Source organism: Scyliorhinus canicula, chromosome 12, assembly GCF_902713615.1.
Source record: "Scyliorhinus canicula chromosome 12, sScyCan1.1, whole genome shotgun sequence".
NCBI lineage: Eukaryota > Metazoa > Chordata > Chondrichthyes > Carcharhiniformes > Scyliorhinidae > Scyliorhinus > Scyliorhinus canicula.
Window position 1 is genome coordinate 140,102,294 of NC_052157.1, and position 14,941 is coordinate 140,117,234.

Below are 14,941 nucleotides of genomic sequence, written 5' to 3' on the forward strand. Positions count from 1 at the left end.
GCTAACCCAGTGCTGTACCTGTCCTGGGAGTGTTTGATGGGGACAGTGTAGGAGGGGCTTTATTCTGTATCTAACCCCTGCTGTACCTGCCCTGGGAGTGTTTGATGGGGACAGTGTATAGTGCCCTTCACTCTGGATCTAACCCGTGCTGTACCTGTCGTGAGAGTGTTTGATGGGACTGTGTAGATGGGCATTTACTCTGTATCTAACCCTGTGCTGGACAGTCCTGCGAGTGTTTGATGGGTATAGTTTGGGGCATCTGGGGGCCCGATTGGCACGGCAGTACCACGGCCGGGCCAAGGGGGGCATAGGCCCGCGATCGGTGCCCACCAATCGCGGGCCGTGCGTCCGTAACGGACGTACTCTTTCCCCTCCGCCGCCCCGCAGGATCAAGCCGCCACGTCTTGCGGGGCGGCTGAGGGAAAAGACACCAACTGTGCATGCGTGGGTTGGTGTTCTCCAACCTGCGCATGCGTGGCTGACGTCATCGGCCACGTCAGCCGGCGTGACGCTTGACGTGCGGCCTTGACGACCATCGTCAAGGCCGCGCCGCCGTGACGCACGGGGCCGTGCTCCTAGCCCCGCCCGGGGGGGAGAATCGGCCCCGGAAGTGGGCGTGAAGGCTGCCGTGGGTCACGGCCTGTCCCACGGCAGCCTTTACGATTCTCCACATTTACGGAGAATCTCGCCCCAGGTGCTCCGGTTTCCTCCCACAAGTCCCGAAAGACATGCTGCGGGATTCTCTGACCCCCCCGCAGGTTGGAGAATCCCGGGGGGGGGGAGGGGGGGGGAATCCCACCCCGCCGCTCCAACACCAGCTGCCGTATTCTCCGGCGCCGGATTTCAGGCAAGGGAGGGGAGCACGCCATGCCAGCGGACCCCCGGTCATTCTCCGGGCCCCAATGGGCCGAGCAGCCATCGGTTTCTGGCCAGTCCTGCCGGCGTGAAATGGACACGGTCCCACATTGAGCGACCTGTCTGGGAGACCGGCTGGTGCGGTCCTCGGGCAGCGCGGGGGATCCGGCCCTGGGGGGGCCCCCTATGGTGGCCTGGCCCGCGATCGGGGCCCACCTGCCGTGCAAGCCCTGTCTGACAATATATCCTTCAGGACACAGCCAGCTCAGTTCAGTGGTGCTACCAAGTCATTCTTAGTGATGCACATTGAAGTTCCCCATCCTGAACCCTTACAAATGCTATTCAACATGGAGGAGTACGGATTCATCAGCGGGGATAGCAGTAGGTAGTTGTCACCACATTTTACCTGATGCTAGGAGACTTTTATGGGGCCTGGAGTTAATGTCGAGGATGCCCAGAGCCACTCCTTCCTGCCTGTCTCCACTGTGTCATCACCTCCGGTGGGTTTGTCCTACTGGTGGGACAAGATCTACCCAGGGATGGTGATGGGGACAAATATTGGCTATAATGAATATGACTAGGTCAGCCTGGTGCATGACTGGTCTGTGGGGCAGCTTTGCCAATTTTGACAAAAGTCGCCAGATATTAATGAGGATTGCTTAATAATAATAATAATAATAATCTTTATTGTAACAAGTAGGCTTACATTAACACTGCAATGATGTTACTGTGAAAATCCCCTGAAGGCCGCCGCTGCCGTGCGTATGCGCGGACTTGAAACTGGATGTGCGGGAGCCCGTATCTGCAGCTAAAGCTGCATGAATCACTCTGGGTCCCTGGTAGCTCCCTGCAGTTGAGTGAATTGACTGATCTTTTTTATAGGAAACTCCAGAGTGAAACGCCGGCGCAAAAACAGGGGCATAGCCGCATTTCGGGAGAATTCAGCCCAAGGTTTTACCTACATTTAGAATATACTAAAATTACATTATGGTCAGCCATTTACAATGAGGTTTTATTAACTAATCACAATTATATATCTGAAAAGAAACATATCGCACAAAAACAAGACACAAACAAAAACATAATGGACGGGATTCCCTAAAAATATGGCTATGTCCCCACGCTGGTGTGAAAACCAGCGCCAACGGCTCCGGGGTCAACGGCCCCCGAAAGTGAGGAATTCTCACCTTTCTAGGGGGCTAGGTTGCTGCTGGAGTCATCCCCGCAGCTCCAGCCGGTGCCGAAGGGGTGGCACGAGTTCACACATGCGCAGAACGGCCAGCGTGATCTTGCGTATGCGCGGACCGGTCGGCATATTTGCCCGCATGCGCAGAACGGCCGGCATATTTCCACGCATGCGCCGGGTTTCCCTTCTCCGCGCCGGACCCCTGTACGGCTCCGCCATATTGCCCAGGGGCCGGCACATAGAAGGGAAAAAGGTTTGGAGGAAAGAAGTCCCCCCACGGAACCAGCCCACCCGCTGATCGGTCGGCCCCGATCGTGGGCCAGGCCAATGGGGAGCCCCCCCAGGGGTTAGATCCCCCCACTGCCCCCCCGGCAAGACAGCCCCCGCACATTTACCTGCGAGGTCCAGCTGTGTGTGAGGTGAGTAATTCACGCCAGCGGGACTGGGGAAAACTTGACGGATTGGGGCCCGGAGAATCGCCGGAACGGCATGGCAGGAACCCCGCCGGACCCCGAAAAACAGCGACAGAGAATAGGGAATCCGGAATCGGGGTGGCAGGGCGGAATTCGCGCCTCCCCCCGGGGATTCTCCGACCCGGCGCAGAGTCGGAGAATCCCGACCAATAAAAATTATGATCAAGATGCAAAATACTGCAAGTCAGAAATAAAATCACCAGTTCTGGCAACACCTCTGGAATGAAGGATGTCAGATTAATGTCTTAGGTATTTGGAAGAGATGGCGGCATTGAGAAACGTCACTTGACTAGTAATCCAGTGGCCTTAAAAGATACCTGGATCTGCACCTGAAGTGCTGGAAAGTGGGATTAAAATGAGTGCTAGTTTCTTTTAAATCTCTCTTTATTGGCTGGCACAAACACACGAGCTAGTTCGTCTCTTTCAGTGCATAGCTTCTTTTGTGGTGCCATGAGTTCAAATCCCACCTCCCACTGCCTTGGGAAAGCAGGCAGCATAATCAAAGACCCCTCCCACCCAGGTTCAAAAGACAGCTTCTTTCCCACTGTTCCCAGACTCCTGAATGACCCTGTTATGGACTGAACTGATCTCTTCTCACATCTTCTCTACTGAGTATTACTAACTCTGTATGCTTCACCCGCTGCCTGTGTCCATGTTTTTACATTTGTGCATTTATGTATGTCCTATGTTTTTTCATGTATGGAACCATCTGTCTGGACTGTACGCAGAACAATACTTTTCACTGTACCTCGTGGCAATCAATCAAATCCAATCCGCCAAGGCAGCAGCTGCAGTTTAAACTCAATTAATGAACCTAATCTAATCTCTGAATCAAGTTAGACTCAATAATGGTCATCTTGATTGTAATAACCTGCAAGAGAGACACGGGGCGGGGTTCATTGTTTTCCTCATGTGGCTCGAGGAGTACAATCTATTCAGCAATCTGCCATCCCTACCTGATCTGACCTACATAAGACTCCAGATCCTCAACAAGGTGGTTGACTTCTAATTGCCCTCTGAAATTGCCTGGCAAGATACTCTGTGCCAGGGCAATTAGGGATGGGCAACAAATTGCCAGCCGGGCCCATGTGGAAAAGTTTTTAAAAGTTTTGCAATTCCACCATATCGGGTTATAAATTGGCCCATGCGGTGCTACAACAGTGCAGAGGATCCGTTCTCCCTCTTGAACTATGCCATACTATTTTCTAACACAAAAGCAATCAAGAAATTCCTGCAATACCAGAACAAAACACTGCAGAATCGTTTTCACTTCTGACAGAACATGGATTCACATTTACTCCTTCATTGTAGCAAAGTTTTGTTATCGACCTGATGGGTGCGAGGAAAGTGTTCATTGGGGGCAATGAAACGTCTCTTGTTCATGATTTAATGCCCGGTGACTAATAGGCAAGTCAGAGACTATGGCAAAGGCATTGCTGGAAACCGAAAAAGCAAGCCTAGCTCTCATGGAATTCATTGAAGGAAATCGGGAGTTCCTACTATCTTGAAATAAAAAAGCAGGCAGAAATGATCAGACACAAATAATTCATGCTCTTTAAAGTTGATATTCAGTTACGTTTAATGTAATCTTGGGACTCGTACTGGCGGAGAGATAGGATTACCCAGCTCTTAAAGAGACAAACAGCTTTGGAAGCGATATGCAATTAGCAGGTTTGGAGGGGACATGTAATCAACGGGCGACTTGAAAATGATAAGAAAAATAATTTGCTTTAAACTCTTGCTTTTTCTGTTGGTAATGCCATGGGGAGCAGAGGAAATAAAACTGATATCTGGAGCAACGAGGAATAATTGAAACTGATTTTACACTCCAATTGTGGCATCTATGTAAAGCAAAATCAACAGAGAGTTGTAATATAATTGACGCTTCCAAAAAAAGGAGACAATGCAAATTGATTTTAAAAATATAGAGAAGAGAGTGGAGTAAAGAGCGAGAGGTTGGCAAAAGAAACAAAAGAGAAAAAATAACTAAAATGAGAGAAAAGTAAAGCGACAAGAAGATAAAGTTTTTCTTGGTCACATGATCAGCTCATGATTTTCAATGTATGTATCTGAATACCTCATTATAACAATTTCAAACCCAGATTTTTTTTTTAAATCACCATTTCAAAGTAATCAGTCTTCCTCAGTTCAAATGTAAAATGGGTGCATTTGTGAGAAAACTTGTTTTGGAGTCTGTATGTTCTGCTCCCTCAAGCACATTTCCAGTTTTACTTTAAAATATTAATCTCGGCGCTCTTTTGTCTAAATGTCAGCTCAACGCTTGATTATTCAGTGGAGTCTAAGCCGTGGAAACATTTTGAAGTTTTCTTACAAAACCATGTATTTTCAAGATAGATCAGACTTTGTACAAAAGGGTACTTTGTAGATAATCCTCTTGACAGCAACAGTCATTATGAAACCAGTCACCAGCTCAGAGACACAAGAGAAGGGGGAATAGGAGTGACAAAACATCCTGGGAATATATATGACAAACTGGAACAGAATAAAACTTTTCACAGCTCCTGACAATATGATAAAAATTTAAATGCTTTAACGCAAAAATATAATGAAATCTATTGACATTTAAAATGAACGGAGAGACATTCATGGATGTTACATCTAAAAACACACAGCAATGCACAGGAAGGGTAATAACAATGGTTGGATGGTCCCATACCTGGAAAAATGGAGGAATTGTTTAGCATTGAAGTGTGCGCTGGTGACTGGAGGTAACACTTCCATCTTTGCACAGGAGAATGTGTTTTATTAGGTGGAGATTCTAATGGGAAGGTGCACTGTAAGCAAGTGGCACAGGTTTTCTCCACCCAATCTCTGTCAATCAGTCAGGAAGAGAAGAAAAAGTAAAATAAAGGGAGTGGTTTCACAGAGCTCAGCTATTTCGCATTCACATCCTGACAACCAGCAAGAGTCGGGTTAGAAGATGTCACCCAAATGTGATCTACCTCACGAGCACACACGCACAAAAACACATACACAAACACACACACAGATACATAGACAAAAACAAACACACACACACAGGTACATACACAAAAACACACACACACACTAAATCACACACATTAATCAGCAGACTTGGGTCAAAGAACAAATGTAATGTTGAGCTGATAAACTGGGCTGTGGCTGTCACACGCTTAAATAAGCAAATCCAAATAATGGTGGCTACTTTTAAACTGTGAAGAAAACGAAAAGCATACTTGTTCTAAATTACAACAATCGCAGGAGCCACAGGCTTGATTTTCTCTTTTTCTTTTGGTTTGTGACACGACTGAGGAAGCGTATGTTGCCTAGTGTCTGACACCTGAAGTGTTACAGGCATATGTTACATGTGAGGCGTTAAATCTTTCACAAAATTCTGGTTCAGCACAGATTGTGTCGGAGGGGGGGCTAGGAACCCGTGTCATCTTTTTGCTTTGTGAAATTCCAGGGCAGCTTCTCAATAGAATTTGCACTTTATGCATGGTCCGATATGAAGGTGATTGTTTCCTAGTTACCTGACCAGCTACCAACAGAACAAGAGGAATGTTCAGCCCATTGTGGCATTTGCTGGTTCCCTGCTCGAGAAGTCCAAAATAAATATGAAAAGGGGTGCAATTTTTGTAAACCTATTTCCAAAAATTTGTTTTGTATTCTTTATGTCCTGCTCCAATCAAGCACATTTCCAGTTTCTCTCTATCCATTGCCTTTTATCTTTTGATGATTCAAGTGTGTGTCAAATGTAGCCTGAAATGGGACAATGCTGTCTGTCTCAACCACTATGTGTGGTTGAAGGCCTCCCAGCCCTTTGACAGCGATCATCATAAAGAAACTTCTCACTTTCCATGACAGTTTTGAAATGATAATGCATCCCGTCAATCTTTATGGCCATGGGGTGAGACACAGCTAATGTAAAACGATCAGGTGATTGAAACTGTACAGTCATGTACTGCCAAATTAGTTATGAAATATACCTTTGTTGTGACAACAAGGTTTAGTGACAATGTACAAATTGTTTCTTCAAGTAACTTTCAAGGCAACATCATCGTGCATATAAAAGAGGTGGGACAAAGAATCAATGCATCTCTGTTGGAGCAAGTTTAGAAACTTACAAGATAATACATGGCTTAGAAAGGGTGGACGCAAAGAAACTGTTTCCGTTAGGCGAGGAGACGAGGACCCGTGGGCACAGCCTTAGAATTAGAGGGGGTAAATTCAGAACAGAAATGCGGAGACATTTCTTCAGCCAGACAGTGGTGGGCCTGTGGAATTCATTGCCGCGGAGTGCAGTGGAGGCCGGGACGCTAAATGGCTTCAAGGCAGAGATAGATAAATTCTTGATGTCGCGAGGAATTAAGGGCTACGGGGAGAATGCTGGTAGGTGGAGTTGAAATGCCCATCAGCCATGATTGAATGGCGGAGTGGACTCGATGGGCCGAATGGCCTTACTTCCACTCCTATGTCTTATGGTCTTATGGAGCCTTGTTTTGGAAACGCAACACAATCTGTTGCAACTGGGAAGGTAGTGCAGTAGTGGTATTGTCATTGGACCAGTAATCCAGAGACCTAGGGTAATGCTCTAGGGACTGGGGTTCGAATCCCACCAGGGCAGTTGGTGAAATTTCAATTCAATACAAAATCTGGAATTAAAAGTCAAATGATGACCATGACACCATTGTTAATTGTCATTAAAACCCACCTGGTTCACTAATGTCTTTTAGGGAAGGAAATCTGCCGTTCTTACCTGGTCTGGCCCTACATCTGACTCCCGACCCACAGCAATGCGGTTGACTCTTAAATGCCCTCAGCGATGGGCAATAAATGCTGACCCTGCCAGCGACGCCCAGATCCCATGGATGAATTTTTTAAAACTTCAATAAAAACCTGTAACCCCAGTGTCTTTTATGAGGATAGTCCATATTTTGGAGCATCTTAGCCAGTCACCTCAAGGATGAGCACAAAGATCTGAAAGTCAGGTGGGGTTACAGGGATAGGGTGGGGCCAGGGGAAAGTTTTGTGCAATTCCTGCTAGGCTGGGGGATCATTAAGGGGTGGCACGGTGGTTAGCACTGCTGCCTCACAGTGCCAGGGGTCCGGGTTCAATTCCAGGAGACTATATGGAGTTTATACGTTCTCCCAGTGTCTGCGAGGGTTTCCAGGATAAAATTGCCCCTTAGTGTTCAGAAATGTGCAGGTTAGGTGGGGTTGTCAAGATAAAGATAGATAGTTTTCTGAAGAATAAAGGAATAAAGGGTTATGGTGTTCAGGCGGGAAAGTAGAGCTGAGACCACAAAAGGTCAGTCATGATCTCACTGAATGGCGGAGCACGCTCGAAGGGCCAGATGGCCTACTCCTGCTCCTAGTTCTTATGTTCTTATATTATGGGGTTACCAGGATAGGGCGGGGGGGCTATCCTTCAGAGGATCGGTGCAGACCAGATGGGCCGAATGGCCTCCTTATGCACTGTAGGGATTCTATGGCAGGAGTACCTGATCCTAGATGTCGTGTTTGATTTACTAGAAAGAGAGGGAAGCAACCAGTTCCCTGTGGAATAAAAACAGAAAATATTGGAAAAACTAAACAGGTCCAACAGTTCGCAAATTCTGTGTCGGCCTCAACACATAGTCTCAGAAACGGAGAATCCCGCCGATGGTCCAATGAGCCGATGGTTCGTTCCCATCAACTAGGATCAGGATCAAGGTTGACATTTTCTGGCAACACTGGTCTACCCTGTAACACTAAGCTTGAGCTAATAAGTGTCATTGCTGATAGATGCATCTTTATCGTGCCAATGTCAAGTATTAGAAAAGCAATATTGTTGTTAATATGTACTCAGAGCAAAACCCAAAAAGGGTCACACTTAATTTGGTATATGTTAGCGGTTAACAAATGCATCATAACTTTTAGCCGTGACAAGATTCAAGTCATTTCAAGCAGAACAGCACTGTAGCTGCTCAAAATTTTTATTTTGGGAACTACCACCATTGGATCGTTCAGAATTGTCCCAAATACGTTTTGCGGAAGAATGTGACTGATCAAGCACAACCAAACGAGTACACATCTAATTTATACCTGGGTCAGCATTTCTTAAACCTGGAGATAAAGATAGGCGATTTGAAAATCTTTGTGCAGGGTTTTATACACCCCAGCCAACCAAACACGCAAAAACGAATATCTGCACACAGAGAGAGATTTAAAACTTGACACTGAATTCACTACATCCAATGCTGCTAGCCTTAGGGGGTGGGAGGAAGCAAAAATGTGTGGTGCGTTTCAATTGAAACTTCATATTTAAATAGTATGGTTGAAGCAGAAATTTTAGGTAAATATGGAATGGTTTGCCGCATTACAATTCTATGCCCGGGTCTGATATAAATTTATGTGGAGTAACCCAAATCAGCATTCAAAACACACCTGCTCTGGCTGCACTAACTCAAGTATGGTTAAATGGAACACAGATTTGCACAATTTGTGTTTTTGCTGTGCTATGCAAAAGCCTATGGGTTTTGGTTGATATGTTCCACATTGTGGTGATTGCATACTTTTAGCTAAAGGAAAAATCGACAAGATAGTGCGTGTTGGGACACGGCACATTATCTTCCCCGCGGCTGCAAATTTGGTTTCACGCAGACAGCCCTGATTTGGAACAACAGTCCGTTTTTGAAAAAATACTCTTTACAGGGCAGCACGGTGGCACAGTGGTTAAAAGCAAAGTACTGCGATGCTGGAATCTGAAACGAACGGGAAAATGCTGGAAAATCTCAGCAAGTCTGGCAGCATCTGTAGGGAGAGAAAAGAGCTAACGTTTCAAGTCCGACGATTCTTTGTCAAAGCGCTAAATCTTTGACAAAGAGTCTTCGGACTTGAAACGTTAGCTCTTTTCTCTCCCTACAGGTGCTGCCAGACTTGCTGAGATTTTCCAGCATTTTCCCTTTCGGCACAGTGGTTAGCATTGCTGCCTACGGCGCTGAGGACCTGGGTTTGAATCCCAGCCCTGGGTCCGAATCCCAGCCCTGGGTCACTGTCCGTGTGGAGTTTACACATTCTCCCCGTGTCTGCGTGGGTTTCACCCCCAGAACCCAAAGATGTGTAGGATAGGCGGATTGGCCACGCTAAATTGCCCCTTAATTGGGTACTCTAAATTTATAAAAACTCTTTACCATCCAGTTAACCAACAAAGGATTAAAAACCGGGGTTCTATATTAAACATTTCTCATTTAATGGTAATGTTTGGCTGCTAACACTCTTCCTTAAAACACAACATTGTCCAGATTTACAAAGTGATTTTTATTTGTTAAATATTAATATCTATGTTGTGCAGCAACATTTTTTTCATTGGATGGACCCCCATTCTGACAGCTATGAGGAGTTTTTGGCCCATCTCGTAGATTATCACCAAGTTATTTTAGAAGCAAGAATTATATGCTGATAACCTAATCCATACCACCTATGTATTTGAAACTTTGGCGGCATACATATGAAAAAAAGTACTTCACTGGGGAATGTATGGCCAGTTCAGGGTGGGTTATTCAGAATCTGTTCAAAGCCCATCACAACTTTGCCTGTAAAAGAGGCGTGGGTCTTGTAGTCGGCACAATATCCGCTTTCATGCAACCTTTTGCAGCATATTGTTCAAAAGGATCAGAGGGATGACTAACATGCCATCCTCCCATTGATTCTGTATACCCTTCCCGCTGCCTCAGGAAGGTAGACAGCATTATCAGAGACCCCTCAGACCCAGGATTTGCCATTTTCCAGACCCTTCCATCAGGCAGAAGATACAGAAGTCTGGAGACCCGCACATCCAGACATAGGAACAATTTCTTCCCCAGCTACTCGACTCCTCAACGACTCTGCCTTGGACTGATCTGTTCCCTGAAAGAACACTACTCACGGCGCCCTATGCTGCTCTCGTTTGGCCCTTGTTCCGCACTCTAACCAATCACTATTTGTTGATGTACCATTGTCAATGTACTCTGTTGATTATTCTTTTGTCTACTATGTACGTATTGTGTACGTTCCCTTGACCGCAGAAAAATACTTTTCACTGTGACAATAAATATCAATCAATCATAAATATCAATCAACATGTGAATTAGGAGGCGGCGGCAGCCATTTGAAACCTCAAACGTCCCCTGCCATTCCAAAACATTATGGCCGAGATTATACCATCGCAGCTTTTCATTCCCCTAACTCCTCAGTCTCCCCAGTGAACATTTCAAGGCTCGACTGGATCATGCCTCTTCCCCATCTGAATTCCTGGCACATTAGCTCCCAACCCCTTTTGCAGATGTCAAAATCTTTAAACTACTGTCCATACAAAATTATGATGAAAGTAATTGTATGGATAATCACAACGGTCTATATTAGTTCTGTGTTAATTTCCTGATAGAGTAAAGCTGAATCTAATAAACGCACAAGTTATTTTATGTTAGGGTTACGCCTGGGTCAGGATTTTTGCAAACTAAAGGTGAAAATAGTCAGTGTGAAAATCTTTACACGAGAGTCTGTTTAAAATTTTGCATGATTAATTCCTATGTTCACATCTTTTGTGCTCAATGTATGCTAAAATTATATCCTTCAACCAGCGGTAATATTGAATACATTTGAATGGACAAATTGAGGAGTAGGCCGTTCAGCCCCTCACACCTGTTCCCCCGTGGCTATCATACCATTTCAGCTTTTCATCTCCCAGAAACTCCGATGGCCGAGCTGTCTCCCAGCTCCAAACCAGGCCCTCCCGTTTTGACCCTCCACGTACAATAGTAAACTGGACAATATTTTAAAATATTGACTTGGATTTTGTGATCAGCAGCAATGGGACAGCGCATACCACTTACCGAGAAAATTAAATAAGGATGGGAACATATACATGAATAGAAGCTGAAATATCAATATTTTTTTTAAATTAAAAATTTTTTTTTATCATGGAATGGAAAAATTAAGAAATTCCACAATTATGAAATTATCTTTTCAGGGCCGGAGAAGTCGTTCAGTAATAATCATGATTTAGTACACTGTTACGAACCAAGTTACACCTCAATCAATACAACGTTAAAAGGTAAGGGTTTTTACGGACAGAATAATATGGAGAAAAGTGGACACTCATGTCAAATTCGTAACTTCTCATTCATTTACAAATCAGCGATGCCCTCAACAGTGCACCATCCAGAAGAGCGGGTTTTCATTGACAACAAAGTCTGGATTTGACTGCACATGTGTGGAGGTCAGATGTCACTGTCAGTTTCACAGAATAATAGCAATCGTGAACATCACCCCAACATTGATATCCTTTCAGTTTTCTCTGGCGGAAGGTTCTGGAATTCCTATTATTCGAGGAGCACCATCACTACAAAAACATAGTGGTACAAGAAGATGCACCATCATCTTCTCAGGACAACTAGGGATGGCGCTGATGTCAGCACCATCTACCCTAGGAAAAAACTAAAATGCATCTTGAAAGTTTCCCATGGAACCAGGTCCCTGTTTGGCCAAGTGCTCAGTCGCTCCACTGGATGAACAGTATTAACAGTAATGACCTTCATTTTATCTTTGTAAAGAATTGTACACATTTATGGGATGTGGGCAATGCTGGTTAGACCAGCATTTATTGCCCATCCCTAGTTGCCCTTCAGAAGGGGCAACACGGTAGCATGGTGGTTAGCATAAATGCTTCACAGCTCCAGGGTCCCAGGTTCGATTCCCGGCTGGGTCACTGTCTGTGCGGAGTCTGCATGTCCTCCCCGTGTGTGCGTTGGTTTCCTCCGGGTGCTCCGGTGTCCTCCCACAGTCCAAAGATGTGCGGGTTAGGTGGATTGGCCATGCTAAGTTGCCCGTAGTGTCCTAAAAAGTAAAGGTTAAGGGGGGGGGGGGGGTGTTGTTGGGTTACGGGTATAGGGTGGATACGTGGGTTTGAGTAGAGTGATCATTGTTCGGCACAACATTGAGGGCCGAAGGGCCTGTTCTGTGCTGTACTGTTCTATGTTCTATGTTCTATGTTCTAAGGTGGTGGTGAGTTGCCTTCTTGAAGAGCAGCAGTCCTGAAATGCATTAGCTCCCTACTTCAATGCTATCATTAACAAACCCTCACTAAGGTGGCTATTCATTTATTGAAGAATGAAAAGAGGTTAAAAAGGGGACAAGACCAATTTTGCCTTATAGAATATCTGACCACAAATGGTAAAATTTGTCTTTTGAGAAAAACCAAAGGGCAATTATTAAACCAAGAATTCTGCAGACTAACATCACAAACCACATTTTCTTCTAAGGTCAAACTCTGTAGCATCGTGACTGCAAAGTCACCCAAGACGTTGATATTTATGCATAGAAATCTACTGCACCTCCTGCTTAAGAGTTTAGCAGGGGAACATTTTCTAAATTAAGGGAACAGAAGGGCAAGATATCAAGAACAGCGATCCCCCCCATAAAGCGAACGCACCTCAAACTGTAGTCACACAGTCCATCCTAGTGTTCCGATGCTGCTCCATTTTCATGTACTTCATGCTCTCGCAAGTCTGCGGCTTTATCTCTGCTCCGCGTTACACCATTCATCAATTATTTACATTAAGGGGATGTTTAGCACAGGGCTAAATCGCTGGCTTTGAAAGCAGACCAAGGCAGGCCAGCAGCACGGTTCAATTCCCATACCAGCCTCCCCGAACAGGCACTGGAATGTGGCGACTAGGGGCTTTTCACAGTAACTTCATTTCAAGCCTACTTGTGACAATAAGCGATTTTCATTTTCATTTCATTTTTCATTTCATTTTTCGATGCTTCAAGCAAGCCACTGACTCAGGGGCAGCCAATTTCAGATGCCAACAACTTCCAACCTAAAGGCACTCCCTAAATTAAAGTTAACTTGTGACTTCCTTTACTTACATTTCTCGGTTGGGCAGAAATACGGTAGGTTCAGATCTCAGGATTTCAGACCGTCAGATCTGACAGCTTCAATTATTCCAGTCTGCAGTCGAGCTATGGAAGTGAGCTCCTCCGAGAGAGAGAGAGAGAGAGAGAGATGCTGAAACATGAAGGACAAGGGCCTGTGCCAGCTCTCTTTCTCAGCTGAAGGAACACACGGGCAGTGATGTGAGCAATGAGGTGGGCCATGATCTGAGAAAGGCAAGGATGACTAAGTAGAATGAGAGGACATTATGATTTGAAAAGTTAATACCAAACAGAAGCATTTCACAGGCATCAGAAAAGAAATCTAAAGTGAAGAGACAGGTATTGCAACCGTCAACTTCACCCACAAGCCAACCGGTAAAAAACGTTTAGTATTTTTAATGCTTGTTAACCATTGCTGGTCACAGATGTACATTGTCAGATGGAAGTTTGGAAAGACCGGGGTTTAACAAAGAACAAAGAAAAGTACAGCACAGGAACAGGCCCTTCAGCCCTCCAAGCCTGCGCCAACCATGCTGCTCGTTTAATCTAAAACCTTCTGCACTTCCGGGGCCCATTTACTAAAAAAAAGTCAGGAGAAGAGTAATGGACACCGGCGGCATGATGGCGCAGTGGCTAGCACTGCTATCTCACAGCGCCAAGGGTTCGATCCCCGCCCTGGGTCACTGTCTGTGTGGAGTTGCACATTTTCCCCCTGGTCTGCGTGGGTCTCACCTCCACAACCTAAAGATGTGCAGGGTAGGTGAACTGGCCATACTAAATTTCCCTGAATTGAAAAAAAGAATTGGGTACTCTAAATTTATTTTAAATAAATTAATTAATTGTTTCCTTTCTGCCCTGCGTTTCCTTTTCAATTTGAATCAGCTATGTTGGTCCTTATTAGCAGAGGCAGTGCAACACCGCTGACAACTATGCCAAAGAAAAAGTATTCCCTCCTTTCACACAAAACTAAAAATCCAGTACAACACAAAGAATAAAAAATGCTTGATATTTCAAAGAGCCAAGTTGAACAGTCCATTTCCATTCCTCTGGTGGGGCGGTGAACAATTTTACTCACTGGATAAAAATAGCCTCAAATTCTTTCACGTGTAACTCTCTTCTGTAGAAATCATTGGGGGGGGGGGGGGGAGGGGGGAGAGGTAAAGGGAGTTGCTGCTGGGGACTATGACCCTTTGGAAAGAGATTAAGACATTTGAACCTTTGTTTCCAAAACCTCGTTGCCTTGGATTGATGTTTGCCCAAAGGGGAATTTTGTTACTGCTATGAAATTATACATATAATCCTTCCCCTTGGAGAAGACTTGTTGCCATTTAATACAAAACGTCCTTGAAGAGACAAGGAAGAGAATAAGTGTGCCGAGTGATCCAAAATGTAACAAACAAAAAAGCCGAGCGATGACACATATAAGACTAAGTGAAAGTGCCTTTTAACTGGTAAATATTGAAAATGGCCATTAGTTAAATAAACTTGATAGCAAAATTGCACATTGATCAATGAGGTTTCATTTAAATTTGCTTCGAGAGTTACC

General features: G+C 45.0%; 1 protein-coding gene across 3 annotated transcripts in view; it reads right to left on the reverse strand.

Moving 5' to 3' along the window:
• Positions 1-14,941, reverse strand: part of sez6b (seizure related 6 homolog b) — a 1,051,857-nt gene that overhangs the window by 1,016,082 nt on the left and 20,834 nt on the right. For 2 of the 3 annotated variants that reach the window (XM_038814277.1, XM_038814276.1), the window contains exon 2: positions 5,192-5,346. The exons of the other annotated variant lie outside the window; for it this stretch is intronic. In XM_038814277.1, the coding sequence (XP_038670205.1) occupies positions 5,192-5,346 (155 nt within the window). The remainder of the gene's footprint in view (positions 1-5,191; positions 5,347-14,941) is intronic. 3 annotated transcript variants of the gene reach the window in all.